Source organism: Talpa occidentalis, unplaced genomic scaffold (genome assembly GCF_014898055.3).
Source record: "Talpa occidentalis isolate TD23 unplaced genomic scaffold, MPIMG_talOcc4v2.1 talOcc4.15, whole genome shotgun sequence".
NCBI classification, from domain to species: domain Eukaryota; kingdom Metazoa; phylum Chordata; class Mammalia; order Eulipotyphla; family Talpidae; genus Talpa; species Talpa occidentalis.
In genome coordinates, this window is record NW_023601543.1 from 86,408,678 (window position 1) to 86,428,051 (window position 19,374).

General features: G+C 60.2%; 1 protein-coding gene across 2 annotated transcripts in view; it reads left to right on the plus strand.

Moving 5' to 3' along the window:
* The window catches only part of ANOS1 (anosmin 1), a 254,317-nt gene that overhangs the window by 232,773 nt on the left and 2,170 nt on the right, over positions 1-19,374 (plus strand). For both annotated transcript variants that reach the window (XM_054695862.1, XM_037512734.1), the window contains 8 exons: positions 1,585-1,714; positions 5,469-5,674; positions 8,851-8,995; positions 14,708-14,854; positions 16,311-16,405; positions 17,271-17,442; positions 18,327-18,547; positions 18,761-18,902. In XM_054695862.1, coding sequence (XP_054551837.1) covers positions 1,585-1,714; positions 5,469-5,674; positions 8,851-8,995; positions 14,708-14,854; positions 16,311-16,405; positions 17,271-17,442; positions 18,327-18,547; positions 18,761-18,902 — 1,258 coding nt within the window. The remainder of the gene's footprint in view (positions 1-1,584; positions 1,715-5,468; positions 5,675-8,850; positions 8,996-14,707; positions 14,855-16,310; positions 16,406-17,270; positions 17,443-18,326; positions 18,548-18,760; positions 18,903-19,374) is intronic.

Sequence of the window (19,374 nt, forward strand, 5' to 3'; positions counted from 1 at the left end):
CTGTATTTTGTAAAAAAAAAAAAAAAAAAAATTTGGGGAGGGAGCAGAAGGAAGGAAATTGCTTCAATAAATTCTAAGTTGTTCAGAGTCCAGCGTTAAGTTCTGTTGGATTCTCTTGGGGTCCTCCCTGAACGGTGGGAATTTTCCAAATTATTATTTTTTTTAAAGATTTATTTATTTATGTATACAAGCACTGGGTACAGTCAGAAGCGCGGGAGGGTGAGAGGATTCACCAGAGCCAGAGCGGGGAGCAGAACAGGCAGAAGGACCGAAGTACACTGCTGAGGGGAGCAGCGGGCGCAGCAGGAGAGGTCTGCGCGCCATGTGGGACCCTCGCCAGCGGCCGGGGATCGAACCGGCGCTGCAGAGGCTGCGGGCAGCTTCCCAGCCCAGCGCTCAACTGCTGCGCCACCAGGGGAGGCCCAATTTTCCAAATTATTTATGGAAACAACGGCTTATCAGAACACATCTTTTATCCCTTCTCTCCGAGAGAGGAAAGCTCGTGGATCCTGACTGTCACGACTTTGGCTAATGACGACCGCGTGGGAGTCTGCCCTTGTGTGCGTGCACTGCTTTCTGTGAGCCGGCGCCAATGTTCACAGCTAAATCCCCCAAGCTGGTCCCAGCCCTGCCAGGCAGGTAGACGGTAGACGCCTTGGGGGGCGTCCTGTCTTCCTTTGGCTCTGGGATGACGTAGCTCCTTTGCAGAGTCCCGTGACCTTACAGTCCTCTTCAGCAGACCTTGCAGGGTGGGGGTGCCGAATTCCACACCCTCCTTTCTGCTCACGAGTGCCAGGCTGAGCTGGGCAGTCAGCAGACAGGGTATGGGGCACCGTGTTCAGTCGCAGAAACTCAAGACAAAGTTGGGGTGTCTGCCACAGCACTGTGGAGAGCACCCCTGGCTTCATGAAGAAGACACTGGACACCGCTGATGTTGTTTGATGCCCCGGAGCTGTGGAAGGAAATGGGACCAAAGTCTGTGGGTCTCCCCCAGCATCCAGATCTTTCCTCGGACAGTTCGTGGACAAAGGTTTATCAACACGCTCCCCCTTCAGGGACGGGACCCAGCCTTGCAGGTGTTCCATGATTTACTAAAAACACCCCAAATCCCCCAGAGTCTTGGTTTGTAATATTCTTCCCTTTAAGAGTGTTGGTTCCCCTACCTGCTTCCACAATCATCTTTGACACTTACTTTCCGCGACCTGCAGACACTTCATTCTCTTGTCTGCGCTGTGCTGATGCGCCACGTGTGTGTGTGCTCAGACGTGTAATTGGTTAAGTCCCTCTGCTGTGCGTCCTCCAGGTTGAAAACGAGCCCAAGCATCTGTCATCAGCTTTTGACTTCACGGCTCTTTAACTCTTTGCAGCGAACCGTCTAGGATTGGATTAAGCCATCAGAGCTTTCCTAGAGGTCCCTTGGCGGGGGCGGCACCCCTGGGGCTGCACCTGCTGAAGGACACATGTCCTGAAGGGTGGGGCGAGGCCCAGGGCATACCCGGGTGGCTGAGCTAGCGTCTGCTGACACAGACCCACGGCAGTGTCCCAACGAGGGCGTTGTCTGTGCCCCGCACCGTCTCTCCTCAGACCACAGACGAGCGTGTTCAGCTGACTGACCTGCGGCCCAGCAGGTGGTACCAGTTCCGCGTGGCCGCCGTCAATGTCCACGGGACCCGGGGCTTCACCGCGCCCAGCAAGCACTTCTGCTCCTCCAAAGGTCAGTGCCCCTCCTGCCCTGCTGCTCCCGTGGGGGCGGGGCTGGGGGACGTTCCCGCTTGCGTCTGGCCAACGGGGGTCTTAGGGATGGGCCGATGGGATGGGGGTGCCGGGCCGCGGTGCAGGACACCCCTGGCGCTCACTGTCCGGACATCCCCACCTCGCCGTCAGCCTCTCCTGCGGCTTTGCCCCGAGATAGTGGCCTCAGGACCAGCCAGTGGTGTCTGGACACAGGTTTAGTTGCAGCCACTTTGGGTTCTTCAGGTTTCCTTGAAGCGGCTGACGGAGTGGCCGATCCTCTCTCTGCCTCACGACTTCCAGGAGGTAAATCCCTCCCGAGTCACTTCACTGAGGTGGGATGTTGTCTGCGGCCAGTTCTCGGCCGTTTTAAAGCGTGGGCAGAGTCCGCGGCGAGGGTGCCGGGTCCGTCTGGGGAGGCCGGAGGCATTGAGTAGACATCACACGTCAGCCCCTCCGTGTTGGCCGCTCGGGGTGCTTGGGGGGCTGGGGCCCTCGATGAACGATGCGGCTGCTCGATAAGCGTTAAGATCTGGCTCCGCAGAGAGACGCGGGTCGGGAAGTTCACTGACTCGTCAGGAATTCTCCTCTTCCACGGAAGCGGATTCAAGTTTCATCTTTCAACAACATGCATCGTGATGCTAGTGAAGACTGAGCGAGTCGACCCGACCTCTCTCGTGACGGGAAGGTTGGACCTGCTGTGAGATGAGCTTTCTGTCCCACGAGGCGAACGTCTGTGTTTCAGCTCTAGACCCGCTTCCCGCTGCCCGGCATGGCCGCGTCGTCCTCTGCGTCATCACGGGGCTCAAGTGCAAGACTTGCGAGCAGAATCATTGCGTGTGTGGATTCCGTGCCACGTAGGTCATGAATTTGTCACTGTTCCCTGTAAAAAGTCCTTTCAGGAGAAGACAGGCGCCTCTCCCTGCCGCCACCCCGGGGGCGGCGAACGCACCAGCGAGCCTTGTGCTGAAACCACAAATGCAGGCGCCCAGCCTCGCCCGCGGACCGTGTCTCCAGCGGCCCTGCTGGCTGAGACGCAGCGAGATGAATAGTCCTCAGCGGGTGTGGAGCTGAGGGCCAGCGGCAGGGTTGAGACCCACGGGGCGGCGACAGCTCCCCATGGTGGCTGCTGAGTCCTAAGAGGATGCATCCTTTCTGGGGAGCCAGCATGGCCGCTGCCCCACCTTCTGTCTCAGCCCCTTCCGCCTCTGGAGATGAAACCCACCCTCGAACTGGAAAGGGCTTCTGTGCAATGAAAATGCACCGTTTTGTTTGTTTATTTTTTTGAAGCATGGCAGGCGCCAATGAAAGGTGGTTCTGGTCCCCGCTTCGACAAAGATGAGGGAATAAGTGGCCATTCTCGCGGGAGGAGAGGCAGCCTCTTGGGAGCCGACGGCCCGCTCTCAGACGGAGGGCGGCCGGGTTCTCAGCAAGCACCGATAGCCAGTCTGGGTGCGCTTGCGGTGAAATCCAAATGCTCTGGCGTCTCAATTGTATTTTGGAGGGATTATTTACACATTTTCTCCCCGGAAGGCCCTGCTCTGCATTGGGTGAGAGGGGGTCAGGTAGAGTGTGGCGCCACCTTGGAAATGGCCTTGCATCCTTCCCCACACCCTGGAGGAAGTGTCTTCCAGCGCTTAGTAGGTCTCTCATGCTCTGATCATTCTGTGATGCATCTTCCCTGGACCACGCTAGCGCCGACCGCGAATGCCGCGTGGGGATTTTTCTTTGCAAAAGTGCAAGAACCGAAGATTGGCAACGTCCCACGCCAGACGTATCGGGACAGGCAGGAACAGAGCCGCAGCTTCACGGTGACCATAATGTGCCCCCACAGGGTGTGTTTTCATTTAATAAAAGCCCGTTTATTCCTGGTGAGCTCCAGGGCTGACACTGTTCCAGTTTCAAGGGCTCCAGGGGCCTAAGAATGCCTCAAGGGAGACGCCTGGCTTCCAAGGGAACGGTGTGCAGGGAGGACGCGTTCTCCCGTGTGTCCGAATGGAGCAGCTCGCGGTCTCGCCGGCGGAGGCTGGGTGAGGGGAGGCTTGACCGTGAACCCCACTCCAAAGAAAAGTAAAATTCCCGGGGGCGAGAAATGGGTGTCCTTCAGTTTCAGCCCAGCGCCTGGTCCTCGCGGCCCGTGGCCTTCATCTTCACGGAAAAGCTAAAACCCTCGTCAGTCCCTCCTTCCGGGTGATGTTTTCCACGGCACCGGCCTGCAGTTTGCCAGAGCGGATCAACCACAACGTCCATTTCCTTTTAGCTCATTTATTTCCACATAGAATCCCGTCCCCTTAGAACACCTATTTTTTTTTCAGCAGAAAATTCTGAGTTGTTCTTAGAGGAGTCGGTAGCTTCGTTGCATGCTTTTCCTCTTCCCAGGGAAGACAGTTCGGGCATGTTTTTCTTGCACACACACGCCCCTGAGTGCAAAGTGCATGGCTAGCTTAGCCAAGACCTCAAATCACTCATTTCTGATGGCGTCGGAAAGACCAAAATAGAGGAGACTGGGGTCATTTCTGATTCAACTTCTGTACGCTCTCCTGGATATTTGAGAAGGAAAATTGGCTGCATGTTAAAAATTAAAATGACAAACAGCTTCATGGCCTCATCGCAGCCGCCACTTGCTCTTTTGTGGCCTTGACGCAGAAAGTGGAAGCGGAAGGCGGCTGCTCCCTGGCCACCCTCCCCGCCTCGGGGGGGACGCAGCGGGCGGGGTTTGGGCGCTGAGCCGGCTTCCCCGCGGCTCCTGCCCGCAGCGCCCGTGCGTTCTGCACGACGGTCTCCAGTCAACAGGCTGCGGGGCGTGCGCGGGCCTTGCTCCCACGTGGGCCGCCTGCGAACGGCTCGATCGACAGCAGGGCCGATGGCCTGTGCCCAGCCTCTGGGCTAAAGAAGCAACGAAGAGCTGCTCTCACGCTCAAAACTCACCGCCGACGCTCCCCCGGCCGCACGTCCTTGGAGAGGACCTTGTTAAATGCAGCTCGTCTCCGTCATTCCGACCCTCAGCCAATCCCGAGTGTAAAGCGTGGACCCCGCGCCCCGTCTTGGCCCGGCTGTCGGCCTGGCTGTGCCCGGCCCGCCCTCGCGCGGGTGGCACCTTACGTCACGTGGCGGCGCCGCCTCCCGGGAAGGCGTCTTCAGACCCTCGTGGCTGGTGTGCGGGGCTGAGCGGCCTCCCCGCCTGCCGAGGTGGTGGCGGGGCCGAAGGAGGCCCTCGAGCTCCGCCTGTGCTTCGTCACCCGTGTACGTGCCTTAGACCGAGGTTGCAGACTAGTAATTTCAGAACCCGATCTGTCCTGACGGCCTGGGCGGCGTTGGGTCCGGTGCCAGGGCAGAGACGGTGAAATTGAGACACGGTGCGTGTGTGAATCATCTCACTGGGCGTGTGGACCCAGGGCGGGGCGGCCTCGCTGTGGCTCTCCGCTGGTGCCAGGGGCCAAGCCACGGGGCCGGTGAGAGGCGGACAAGCCCGGTGTGAGGGGGATTTCGATCTCCCCAGAGTGCTCGGGGCAGCCCTTGTTGACCTGTGTCTGTGTCATCTCAGCCCCGTTACATTGCCTTCCCCCCCGAGTTACGGGGTGTCAGCTCCTCGTGGCCAGTGGCTGGGCTGCAGCGCCAGCGTGGGTCCTGGACACGACAGGGGGCCTGGACACGCCTCTCTTCTCGCTGTGTAGCCCGTGTTTGAATTGGTGACCTCCGGGGGGACCTCACTCTGTGCTTATTTCCCGCAACTCCAGATCCCTCCTCCTCCCCGGCCCCCACCAACCTCCGCCTGGCCAACTCCAGCGCCAACGAGGACGGGACGGTGACCGTGACGGTGGCGTGGGACCCGCCGGAGGAGCCGGACGTGCCTGTGCACCACTACAAGGTGTTCTGGAACTGGGAGGTCAGCGGCAAGTCCCTGGTCCCAACCAAGAAGAAACGCAGGAAGACCGTGCATGGGGTGAGTGCCCCGGAGGCTGTGGGGACTCGGAGGGGCCTCCCCGCCCGGGAGCCAGGACGCCCACGCACGGCAGCTGTGCCCACAGTCCCCGAGGCAGTCAGCGTTAGCCCCCAGCTGCCGAGCGTCCCAAGGCGAGCCCGACGCCAGACAGCAAAGGAAGTGGGTGGCCAGAGAAAGACCCCCAGTGTCCCTCCACGCAGGTTCCTTCCAGCGAGTCCTTGTAGAGACCCTTTCAATTCAAGAGCCGTCACTGAGCTGCCGCGAGCCCTTCCCACCTGCGGCGTAGTCCGTGGAAGAGCAAGCAGCTCAGGGAAGGCGGGCGGGGGGTAGGTGTTTCTCATGGATTTAGAGAGCTTGGAATAGTTTCCTCTGCAGATGCCAAGGGAGTGTCCTGCAACGTGGCGTGTGTGATAAAGCACATTCTGCTCGTGTAAATGTTGGGTGCACCGAAGAGCGACGCCACGTTCTGCAGGAGACATTCCCGGACCTGTGTCATAAAAACAAACACCTTCCCCCTCGCTGATGAAGCTGCATTCCAGAGAAGTGTCTAAAAAGGCTTCAGAAAGGGTGACAAGACTTTTATTTATTTTTTTGGCACGCTCGATCCCAGTATCTGTGCCATGGGCCACGTCCAACCTGGCTCCGAAAGCCCATTAAATAGCTATTTGATGCCATTTTGGCTTCCTTGTTAGGGAACATTCTGACACTTCCAACTTTTATTCTGAGACCTTTGCAACAAGGGATAGTGGCAGCTTATCGCGCAGAAACAGCTGAGAGGGGAAGCTGTGTCACCCCAGGAATCAAAGCAAAACGCACCCTGATGAGATGTTGATCCCCCCCCAGCCGCACCCACACACCCCAGCAGTCACCCAGCAGCACGAGGGCTGGGGAGGCAGTTCACTTGCAGTGTGTGTCACTTTGAAAACACCCGAACTGTGAATTTGCACCAATAATGCCTTGGTCTGGAGTAGCGGGACTCCCAGACCGCGCGTGACGAAGGGCTTCTGCTCCGGGAGGCAGGCCCTGGCTCCTGCGAACCCCGAGTCTCTGCGTGAAACGCAGACGCGTTGGAAGTAAGAGGGGAAGTCAGGAAAACACAGGCGAGCGTGAGAAATCACAACATCCTCTCCCCGGGGGCCGTGGCTCCGTCTGCCGAGACCATGTCGTCGGTCCGTTCCCTGGGGGCTCAGACTCTGCGGGTTTTCAAAGAAATGCTCTTTTAACAGGGAATTTTGTTGCACTTCTTTGAAGACGGTTGTTAAGGAGATTGATCGGCCGGCGCTGGCTCTCAGGGGGACACAGCTGGTGGCTGCTGGGGCTGCCGGGCCACCCGCGGGGGCGTCCACCGCAGTCCAGCTCCAGCCTCCCCCTTGGTCCTCGGGAAAGGCGGTGCCGCCAGCCCTCGGGAGCCAGCCAGGGCGTCTCATCCCCGGAAGCGCGCGCCATTACCCAGCGTGGTGGCAGTAGCTCAGGACCCTTGGGTGCCTTCAGAGCCACACTCTGTCCTGAGTGGACATCTGACAGCACCCGAGCTTAGGGTCAGGAAGGTCGGAGGGGACCTTGGGACTCAGCGAGGGCGCGTGTGTGCGTGTTAGGCGCGTGTAGACGTTGCTTTTCACACTGCCCGTGGCACACGCCCTCCGCACACAGCTCCTCCTGATGGTGCCCGCCGGCCGGCCGGCCGCCGCGAGGCACGTCTTTCCCGGACAAGACCTCTTTGTGGACATCGCTGAGGTCACGGGCTCTATTTTAAGAGCTGTCTTGCGACCTCAGTCGGAAACTCCTCGTAGCGACGAGCTCCGTGCCCGGGTGCTGGGAACCCTCCGAGCCACAGCACAAGCGCCACGTCCAGAGTCCCAGGGCCGTGTCCACCTCGGTCCCACCACCGATCCTGGGCTCTCGCGGTAGATTCCCCCCGCATTGCAGGTGTGGGCCGTCAGCCGTTAGCAAAGAGACATCCCCAGCGGATGGCCCCCCGACTTGGGGCGCCCATTTCCTCAGGGGGGGCTCAGAAGAAATATCAAAGCAATACTCTTCCTGCCAATTTGCAACTTTCCCAAGGACACGGCAGCACCAGCCTCTGTTGATTGATCACAAACAATCCTGCTCTGTGAAGGGCCGTCTGGGGGCGGGCGGGGGTGGGAGGTGCAGGATGACTCACGTCCCTCCGCGCTGAGGAGACTCCGGGTAGTCATTGGCTTAGGGGCCTAATTTCGGAACAACGTTTGGCCTTTCCTTTTTCATGCTTTTTAAGGTCCTTGCATTTTCCCACCACCCTCCCCTACACCCCTCAATTCCTTCTCCCTTCCCGCCCTCTGAACCTCAGCAGCCGCCCTCCAGAAACCGCCCGTCGTCCATCAACCCACGAGCTGCCGTCACTGTCTCGCTCTGTCCGTCATCTGTCACGTCGACGGCCAGTACTTGTCGTTGTCGCTCTGCTGCATGTCGGTCCCCCTGACGCTTTCCGCCTTGCTGTCAGCGGCACCCTTTCCTCTCTCTTTGGGAGTGAGCGGCGTTCCTCGGCGTGGACGGGCCTCTTCTCGGGCCCGTCCGAGCTCGTGCTGTCCCCGCTGTGGGCATCACGGCCGCAGGAAACCCTCGTGCACGCGACACGCGAGCGGACGCTTCGTGCTCTCCGCGCAGACGCCGGCAGGGCGAGGCTGCGTCACGTGTCGCCTCTGCTTCTTAGTTCTTTCTTTTTTTAAATTTACTTATGCGCACAAGATGTGGGGTGCAGGCCAGAGGTGCGGGGGTGAGAGGATTCACCAGAGCCAGAGCGGGGAGCAGAACAGGCAGACTGATGAAGTACACTGCTGAGGGGAGCAGCGGGCAGCAGGAGAGGTCTGCGCGCCATGTGGGAGCCTTGCCGGCGGCCGGGGATCGAACCGGCGCTGCTGAGGCCGCGGGCAGCTTCGCAACCCAGCGCTCAACCGCTGCGCCACCGGGGAGGCCCCATTCAGAGTGTTTTAATTCAAGATCATCCCAGTTGTGTATTTTGATGATTTGGCCTTTGCGTGAAATGTTCCTGGCGTGAAGGTGACTCCAGATCCTCGCGCGGCAGAGCGTGACCCTGGGACGCTGACGACCTGCCCGGCGGGGGCGCTGGGGCGACTCCCTGGCGGGCTACTGAGGGGGGCCGGGTGGGCTGACGCCCCTGCTCTTGCCTCCTCCTGCAGTCCCAGAGCTCGGTGGTCCTGGAGCAGCTCCTGGCCGGCTGCGACTACGGCGTGGAGCTGCAGGCCGTGGCCTTCTGGGGCCAGACGCGGCTGAAGAGTGCCAAGGCCTCGCTGCACTTCACGTCCTCACCGCCCGCCGCCAACAGTAAGTGCCTGGCCCTGTGCCCCGACATCGCGTGCCCTCTGAGAACGCGGCACCCCCTCTCGCTGGGCTCGCCGGTGGGCGCCATCACCGCTTGAAGGCAGCTGCCTTCCAGTGCAGCGACTGAATCGTCGAGTCCCTGATTCCCGTTTTTCTGACGCGCGTCCACCGTGTTGAGGGACGTGGGCCCGGGCCAGGGAGCAGGGCCCAGGCGGCTCTGGGCACCGCGGAGCTCCTCACAGCTGCCTGGCGGGGGCTCTGGGAAGCCGGCCGGCTCACGAGAGCGGGGCCTGGCCTTGGTCCCTGCGGCGGCCTGGTCCTCGGGGAGGGAGCCCTGCGCAAAGCCTGTTCGCATGTCGGAGAGGCAGGGCTGACGCCCCCGGCACGGTGAGGCTTGGAATCGCCTCTACCCCCGGGGGAAACACAGGATGCGAGTGAGCAGGTTTGCCGGCAAGGAAGCGTTCAAAGAATTCGAGAAGCAGAGAAATTGTCTGTTTGGGGGTGTCGTGGATTTGAAAGAGGCTGATCTTCTGCGTGGGAGTCCGGGCTCAGTGCAGCCTTTCCCTGAAAATTCTGGGGAAACGTTTCTGTCTGGGGGGTTGCTTCCCCGGTTCTTCCAAATTCAGTCATTTATTCACAAGGGCACGTCTGGGAGGCCCGGCCTGAGTGTGTCTACGCAGGCGGGCCTTACCCCACTTGAGTGAGCCCCCGCGCTGGGCGGCTGAGCTCAGTCTGAGCTCGGGCTTTCTCTCTCTCCTGCCGCCAACGGCGTCACCTGCTCTACCTTTCGGGCGGGAGGCCGGTCTTCATGCTCCTGCTGTCTTTCTCCCTGCGCGTCCAGCTCTTCAGAAAGTGCTCTTGTCTCCAGCTTCAGGTGGGATCTGCCAATTCTTCCCTTGGCCGGGTGGCAGCCCCCTCTAATTGAAAGCCTCCTAATTAGCGTTGCCGCTTTTCCACACTCTGAGACCCCCGCTCTCCAGAGAGCAAGCCAAGGCGTCTGCCGTCCTGCTCATCACGTACCAGATTTCTCCTTCGTTGCAGAGACACCGAACATTGCTTCCCCGCCACCCCTCTGAACCCTTTCCAAAATGTCCCTCCTTCCATCCCGAATGCCTTTTCAGACCCAAATCCCATAAACTTCTGCCTCCCCTGCTCCTCCCTGGCTGCTGCCGGTGGTGGGGATTTCATCCATTGTGAGAAGAAGCCCGCCTTTCAGTCTCCTCCTGGCTTTTCCAATAAACAACATTCCTTCCCCATTAGAAGCTGGTTTGGGGTTGCAAACTCCCACACTTTAATGTATGTTTATTCCCATAACCAAAAGCAACGGGAGAAGAACCCAGCCCATTGTCACTGCGGAGGTGATGTCACCGAGGCCTCGCGCCGAGCCTGCACACGGAACTTGGACGGGACTCGGGGCTCCCCAGCACGCCCGGCGTCCTCTCTTCCCAGGCTCCTCACGCAACCGTGAGCTCGTGGGAGCCTCTGGCATCAGCCTCTTCTCCCATCCACCCCCTGCCGCTGCCCCGTCCCTCACCCTGAGTCACAGAGTGGCCGGTCGGCCTCAGAGTCTCGCAGGAATGTAAACCCGTGTGCCCTTCAGCATGTTTCTCCCCCCCAACCCCCGCCCTCCAAAATCAGAGCGTGCTTCCTCCTGCACGTGCTGGGTCTAGACCCAACTCTTCCCAGCTTGGAAAACCACAGCCCCCGAGACACGTCCAGGCCGGACGCTGTGGCAGGTCTCCCTGGGGGCTCCTGGCGGCTGCCCAGCCCCGGGAATAAGCCACGGGCCATAAATATTTACGAAAGCAAATCGGTCTCGTCCCCTGCCTTCCTGCAGCCTCCACCCTCTCCTCCCGTGGAGAGGTTGCGTCTGAGCGTTGAGGTGACTTGTAAAACGAGAGCCCGTGTTTCCTGGCCAAGAGGAGAGGTGAGGGTTGGCCCTGAATGTCCACTTTGTTGTCAGGAGTCCCTGATTCCGCTCATGTGGAATCAAGAAAGCAGTAAAAAAAAAAAGTGAAACGAGAAGTAGTTGTGCAAAGCACTGTCTTGACACACGCTGTCTGGGTCTCGGCGGCCGGCCGCGCTGCCGGCCGGGGCTGCTGTAAGATTCGCCGGGGTGTGGATGCCGGCGCGGGTGGAGTCCCGTCGACCCCGGTGCGTGACTGTCCTGGGGACACCGCCCCTGTTTCAGCACGAACCAGCTGCAGGTGAAGGATAATTACAACTTCAGCGCAGAAGCAGGGGAAATTATATTTTATAGGCAAGAGAGCAGTAAATGTCAGCATATAAATGACTTTGTGAGTTTTCCTCCTCTGGAGCTGCGCGCTCCGGGGCGTCTGCACCACAATCACCGCGGGGCAGGCGCGAGCCGGGTGTGCGCGCCTCTGGGCCGGGCGTCCCGTGAAGGTCGGAGGACACAGCTCCGTGCAGAGGGGACGTGAGCTGACGGTCTTGGAGGTACGAGGGCTGATCCCAGGTCCACGGGTGGCAGGTGTTTCACACTTGCCTCATCGCCCGGAGAGCCCGCCCGGCTCTCCACGGTCAGGACGGGGTGCGAGAAGACCCCCGTCTCTCGGCCTGTGAAATGATGCCGATGTCGTCGTCTGGAAAAGCAGCGCCGCGCCTCAGTTCTCGTAGCTGTGAGGACTCCTGAGCCGCCTCAGCCAGCCCTCGCCGCTTCTCAGAGGGGTGATTTTATGCCACTCTTTTTTTTTTAACGAGGTGCCACTGAGGCACGTCCTTGCTAATTTTCTGACAAGGCCGGGTCCCCCCGCCTCAGGGGCGCCCCAGTTTCTCTCTATTCTGCGCATATTCTCAGTCCTCCTGGCTTTTATTGAACAGTTGACGCTAAAATATTCCAAATATGAACCCAGCTGGTCCCTCCGTTCCCTCGCGCTCAAGGCGTGGCTGGATGGGCCGGCCCGGAGAGGCAGAGTAGACGGAGTCTGGAAAACCCATTTCTTCTCAGCGTGTGGTCAAAGCGAGCTTCCCCTGTTCTCTCCAGCAGGCCAGCTGGAAGGCGGGAAGCTGGAACGCCCCGCATGGAAGGGCAGAATTTCGACGTAGGCAACTTCTAAAGCCTGTGAGTGGCTGAAGCCGATATTTAGGGTCTGGGGTGCTTTACGGCACCCTTTTTACTAAACCCTACAAATTGCTTCGTGGACAGGGCAGGAGGGGGGGCGTAAACTTGACAGGAGGTGGTCTTGTCTGGTTTGTTCCCTCTCTCTACCTTGCACTCCCGCTGTCTTCTCCTGCAGCATGCACAGGTGCAAGCAAAACCCTCTTTCTAGGGGGGCCTCTGCAGAAGACACCCACAGATCACTTCCCGGCCCCCACCTGTCATTGTCAATAAAACTTTATCGACATGCAGTCACACGCAGGCTAGGTTTGCACCATATTGAAAATCAGCGCTTGAGAGAACCCCCAAGTTGTTCCCACCCACACCCGTTATGGAAAAGCTGACGATGCGTGACGATGTAATTTGGGGAGTACAGCTTCACCCCTTCTGCTGCCTGTCACGGGGGCTGCAGGGTGACAGACACAATGTGCGGAGCTCACTAAGCCAGGCCTGGAGCACCAGGAAAGAAGACAAAGAAGGTTTGATTCTTTTGCTACAACGCAAGGGAATGCACCCCAGGAAAGCCCGCGCAAGGTGACCTCGTCCCTCCCGCCCAGGACCCACTGATGACCATGCCGGGCGGGTGTCCCTCAGGGCCAGGAGGGCGAGGCGCTCTCGCCAGGCGGGGTTCAGGTTGAGCAGGACGACCAGGTGAAGGGAAATTGGGTCATTTAAAACCCAGAAAGCGGAGGTGCAAGAAGCTGGGTCCGTTTTGGGAAATCCTCACTGATGGGGATGCCCGAGGCCTGCACTCTGCAGAGGGCTGTGAATTTGCGGGGGGCCGGAGGGATCAAGAAGCGTGTTACAAGGGAGCCCTGCAGGCTGTGGGAGGCAGGGATGGCGCGTGTCCCGCCGACAGCAGGCACGAAGCAGGAAAATGAAAAACCTCCCGACGAGAACCAGACCCGAAGCCCAAGTGAGCACCCGGGATTGCGGGCTTGAGTGGCCGGGTGCAAAGACACACTGGGTGGGGTTTTCTTTTCCTGCGCACTGCCCCTGTCTGCCGCTGGCGCTCAGCACATCGTTCTTACGGTGTCTGTGCTTTGCAGCGAGGAGCTGGGGTGTCCGTTTTTAAACACGCAATGGGGAGAAATCATGCTAAAAATGTGTGTCCAGATGGTCCCAGTGTCTTCACCAAATGCCGTCCCGTATCTATGCAAGCGCCTTCTTTTTATTTTGTCCAGTTGTACAGATTTGCCAGTCGATTGCATGACGTTGTGATATGGGGGTACAACTTCACCCCTTCTTCAGTGCACATGCTTCCCTCACCCCCCCCCCAGCAAGGCTCCAGTGGACATACCCTGCCCCTTGTCACCCCCTTGGGTAAACAGTATATTTTTCATAAAGTCTATGAATTATTCTTGTTTTGATTTGCCAGTTTTCTTGGCTTAATATCCCACAAAGGTGTGAAACCCTCCAGTAACACCCCACTCGCCGGCTTACTTCACTTGGCATCATCACCCCAAGGTTCAATCATTTCAGTCTCCAAAGGCACCATTTCATCCTTTTTAATGACTGCGTAGTACTCCACGGAGTATATATTCCATAGTCCCTTTATCCAGTCATTGTCTGTGGGCATACAGGTGGGTTCCGCGACTTGGCGGCTGTGAGTAACGGTGCTGTGAGGACAGCCGGGCGGAACACTCTTTGTAGCTGTGTTTCCACATTCTTTGGGTCACGTGTATGATGTGTTCTAAGGACTCACGTTCCCAGAAATTCTACGGCTACTGTTGCACAGACAGGTGAGAGGCCTTCCTCAGACTCAGGCAGGGTCTCCCTCCTCCTGTGCCTCCCTAGCTGTGCAGAGCTCAGCAGAGTAACTAGGGGAACTTCGCCCCAGCTCCCAGCTCAGTGCCTGCAAAGTGACCCCCAAATATTTGCAGAAAGAGCGACTGAAGGAAGGGACTCTGTGCCCCGCTCCCCAGCACATGGGTTGCTGCCTTTGCCTTTCACCCGGTGGCCGAACGCATTCATGCTTCCCAGTGACAGTGATCGGAATTTGGGGTGCCTCTCTGTGATGTCAGCAGTTCTCAGATGGGCTGCCCGCAGCCGTGACTGAGGTGGGTCAGCCGGGCGGTGTGACGTGTGTCCCGTACACCCGCTGGACAGGCTCAGACTCTTTCCATTTCGGGGTTCGCAGCAGGCATCTCTGTGCTGCCGTGAGAAGCTACCTCTGTTGCTGTCATGAGATGCTGTTTGATATTCGTTTGCAGGCGTCCTTTGTGCCACGCAAAACAGCTACAGGGGAAATCATATTTATGCCTCCTACGTACGTGGGGTGAGCTCTCAAACGCGATGCATAGGGTGATGGCCGCTCTCACGTGGAGGATGACCTGCCGCCTCCTTTTAGGGGACCCCACACCTCCAGAACGCGGGGAGATGGTCTCGACTTAGGGGTGAACGGCCCGGCAGCCAGCGCTCATTTGACTTGGACAAGCAGGCAGCGGAGACCAACGACGAACAGAAGGGCTGGTGGGGCCGCCGGAGGGGGTGCTTTCTGAGGGTGCTGGAGACGCAGCGGCAGAGGAGTGTTTGGCAGAGCTAACCCCCCCCACCCCGGCGCGTGGAGTCATTTTGAACGTTGTTCTTGGTTGCAGAAGAGCAGCTTGGGGAGAGCAGAAAAGCCGGGGTCGCAGCACCGCCGCCCTTCCCGCGGAGGAGACCCACCAGCCCCCTGGAAATCGGGGCGCCCTTCCACGAGGACGGGCAGCTGCAGGTGAAGGTGTACTGGAAGAAGACGGAAGGTGAGCGGGGCCGTCGGGCTTTGGAAATAAGCAGCAGGAATTGCTTCCAAGTCCCCGTTAGGGGCACGGGCTTATTTCGCAGCTTCCTGCACAGGGATCTGTGGCCAAAACATGTATTATTTTGCCTGGTGGGTTTTGTTCTAAATGAGCTTTTGGCTGGTGGTGCAGGGGTAAGTCTCAGCACTGGGAAGCTGTCCGCAGCCACTGCAGCCTGAGTTCCATCCCCGGCCGGCCAGGGAGCTGCCCACAGGGCGCAGCAGACCCCTCCTGTCTCCCCACTGCTCCCCTCAGCAGCGGATTTCAGTAGATCCACCTGTTCTGCTCCCGGCTCTGTCTCTGGTGAATCCTCTCACCCCCACACCTCCGACTTGCACCCCAGTTCTTGTATGCATAAGTAAAGAAATCTTTAAAAATTAAGGAAAAAGACTGAGCATGCATAATCTGGAAGACAGAAGTCGCTTATCGACCTACTATTAATTGTGATGTTATATTAATCTATAAATCCAGCACCCGGTGCTAAAGCAGGTGGTGGCAGGTGGCAGAAACCTTTGGGGGGTCCAGACTTTGGGGCGGTGGGGCGCCTGTGTCCGAGCCTCTTCCAGAAGCCATTCTGTGGCCACAGAACCCCAAACCGGAGTCTCCTAGACACGTTTCCCAGGCGGGGACGCTCGCCGGCAACGCAGGGAAAGAGGCATCGTGAAGTCAACAAAAGACCCCACGTCCTGTTGACAAATGTTGCCTGCCGGGCCCTCGGCGGAGCCGCGTTTCTGTCCCGGGAGGGACAGCCTGGCTGGATTTCTGGCCTTTGCGGTTGTGTGCACCCCACATGGCTTCACACGCCAGCGGCTGCGGAGTCTCGAGTCGTCACCGAGTCCCGCCCGTGGATGCGCCGCACCGGCCAGCCTGAAAGGCCTGGCTGCCGGGACAGGCAGGAGGGAACCGTGCTCACGGGTCAAGACCACGTCCTGAGTCGGAGCTGGGTCGTAATGTCGCAGGGGTCACTTCTGCTGCGTGGTTGAGAACCCACCATGACGGTGGCTTTAGACTTAGGGCTGGGGCCGCATCCGTGTGGGCCTTTAGCTCAGACACACACGCGCTACTTTGAGTAGAAGCAGCTCCTGCCTGGCGGGCGTGGGTTCTGAATCACTTCACAAAGTCCCACTTGCCAAGAACGTGCTGGGAAGGGAGGGTTTCTGCGCGAGGACGGGAGGCCTTTTTCCACGGGAGTCCTTCAGCCGTCGCGCGCGCGGGAGCCCATGCACCGTGCCGGGGGCCGCGCACCCTGCAAGAAGCTGAGGTTCCCGCCCTCGGCCGCGCGCATCCTTTTGTGTCGCGGGACCGAGGGCTTGTGTTCAAGACACACGAAGGGTCCCCTCTTTTTGCCCCTTGAGAACAGCGACCTGGGCGGGACGTGACTTCCAGACTGTCCTTTTGGTCTGTGCGTTTGACCTTTCAGACCCCGGCGTCGCTCGCTACCACGTGCAGTGGATTCCGGAGTCTTGTGAGCACAACGCGACCCTCTGGCCAGCCGTGTCCTCTGGCACCACCCAGGTGAGCTCCCCTCCCGCCCGCGGACCCGTCCGGCCCGTGTGGGACAGTGGACACGGAGCCCCCGGAGAGGCCGCCTCCCGGACGAGCTGCTGCGCCCACGGCAGCATGGAAGACGCGATTATTCAGCCCATCTTTCCTGCTCCGTGGGGGCCGGGGCTGCTACCCAGCTGCCGTCGGGGCAGAGATGAAACACCGGTTCCGAGGCCTCGCAGACCAGAGGGACGGGCGTCCGAGCCTGTGCGTTTCATCTGAATCAGACAGAAGCTTTGAATTATTTTCCGGGCGGTGTGTTGGCGCGTCTGGGAGGGGGAGACTTTGCCGCGTCCCCAGCCACCACCGGGTCCCGGGATGACAGCCACTCTGGCCGCTGCTGGTGGCCCTCTTGTCGTCACGAGAACATTCACACCCTTTGGGGAAGCTGGCCGGGCGGACCGCGTGGCCCTGCAGTGTTGGGGGGCCCGTGTGGGGGCGCAGGGGGGAGCCCGCAACGCCCGAGGCAACGCTGCGGACGCATCCGGTTACACGCGGTGCTGCCGGCGGCGCCTCGTGTGCAGCGTGTCCGAGCTGGGACGGCCTCTGCCTGCGCTGCCGCGTCCTACTCGACGGGCACGCTTTGCTCGTGAACGTTCTCCAAAGCGGACGGGAACGCGGTTCTGAGCAGCAGCACGCAGCCCGTCGCTGAGGATGCCAAGAGAAGGGACTTGCTGGGGCGGCCGAAACACACAGACGTTTCCTGGATGTGCCTCGGCCCAGCCTGCCCCCGGCCCGGCCGACGCGCGCTTCAACGGCGAGAAGCAGCCCCTCGGAATAAGCCCCGTGTCCGCCCCAGGGAGGCTTCTAACCCCCCCTCCCTCCCTCGTTCTAGGAAAACTACGTGATTCTTCAGGACCTGGCATTTTCCTGCAAATACAAGGTGACCGTGGAGCCCGTACTGCCCAAGGGCCGCTTGAAGCCAGAGACGGTTTTCTTCACGACGCCTCCCTGCTCGGCTCTCAAGGGGAGAGGCCAGACGCACCTGCAGTGCCCTGGAGACTCGGGTGAGTGGCCCTGAGGGTCAGGTACCGCGCTGAAGGTTTTGTTTTTGTGCAGAACTGGGGTGCAGGCCAGGGGTGGGGGCGGAGAGAGGACTCCCCAGAGACAGAGCAGGGAGCAGAACAGGTGATACCCACTGCTGAGGGGAGCAATGGGAGACAGGACAGGTCTGCTGCGCCCTGTGGGTGCTCCCTGGCCGGGGATGGACCTCAGGCTGCAGCGGTGACAGCCCGAGACTGAGCCCTAGGCCACCAGGGAGGCCCCTGGTATTGCTTTGAAAACACGTCTGAAGCCCCAGGACCCGAAAACCTGCAAGTATCCTTCTTTATAAACGATAAGCTGGTGGTCCTCTGATTATAAGCCGCTTTGGAGGTGACACTTGATGCATCCAGGCGTTATTTTTACCTCTCCAGCAGCGTCAGAGAGACACCCCTCGCTGGCCCTCTTACCCCGCAGGAAGAAGCCCGTGGAATTGGCTGGTCTCGGCCTGTTCTATAGACACGCTCCGAGCTTATCCCGTCCTGTGCCCGTGACTTACCTTTACACGTTTTTCAAGCCCCGGCTGTGTGCCCTCACGCCTGTCTCCAGGCCAAAGCCCGCAGTGGAGGCGGCCGTCCCGGGCTCCGGAAACTCTCCTCTCCTAGTGACCTCTGTTGACCCTCTGACCGCACCAGTAGCCCCTCGGCAGAGCCCCTTTGTTCTCCAAGAAAGGGTCAGGTCTGGCCTGCAAAGCCCTCTCTCCTCCTCCCTGCCCCAAAGAAGGGTTCTCAGAACAACCCCAAAGGACCCCAGGGGGGCCCCGAGTGAAGAGATCACAGCCCGCCCCAGCCCCGTCCCCGACGTGGCTGCTGGCGCTGGTCTCAGCCGTGTCCACATCCCCCGGCTGCAGGTGCCACGCTCGCCAAGGCGCTGGCCAAGCCCGAGAACCTGTCGGCCTCCTTCGTGGTGCGGGACGCCAACATCACCGGCCACTTCTCCTGGAAGACCTCCAGGGCCAACTTCTACCAGCCGGTGACCGGCGTGCAGGTGACCTGGGCCGAGGTCACCACGGAGAGCCGGCAGAACAGCCTGCCCAACAGCGTCATCTCGCAGTCGCAGATCCTGCCGCCCGTAGGTGCCCCCGCCCGTCCCCGGTGGTGCCGCTGCCGCCCCCTGCCCCGGGCTGCCGTGTCCCCCGGCGTGCAGGGCCATCCCCCGCCCTGGCACCGCGTCCTGCCCGCGGGCGGCCCCGGGCTGGGTCTGCCGCTGGCCGGGGTGAGGCGCGGAGCCAGCGGGTGCTGGGGCGGGAGCGGGCGGGCGCCCACCGGCTGCGTGTGTCTGCAGGACCATCACCTCCTCGTGGTGCCCAGCCTGCGGCCGTCCACCCGGTACCGCCTGGAGGTGCGCGTGCTGAGCACGGGAGGAGAGGGCCCGGCCACCGTCAAGACCTTCCGCACGCCCGACCTGCCGCCCTCGGCCGCCCACAGTGAGTGCCCAGCCCCCAGGGTGGACCCGGCTCCTGCCAGGCCTCTCCACCCCGCACCCCTCGCCGTGGCCTCCCGTCTGGCTGGTCGCAGCCAAGGCCTTGGGGCTGCGTGTCTGCTCCCTGCCCCGCTCGGCCTCCTCCCGGCTCCCTCCTCTCTGCTTTATGTTCCTGCCTGCTGCTGTGGCCAGCGAGCGGGAGGCACTTGTAGCTCCAGCCTGCGCTTGAGGGGCTTCAAGTGTACCGTGAGGGCTCAGCTCACACCCAGGCTCTAAGCCGTCAGCAGAGACGAGGGAATCTCCGAGCTCGTGTTCATCTGGAGCTTTCCGTGGAGATCTTCCAAGATGCTCATGCGAGAGACCATGTGGCTCAGCAGGGCACTGATTTTACTGTAATGCGTGTCACCTGCTTTGCACATGCATGTGACACAGCTTGATGTTTACATGCACTGTCATGACCGATACATGACCACAGT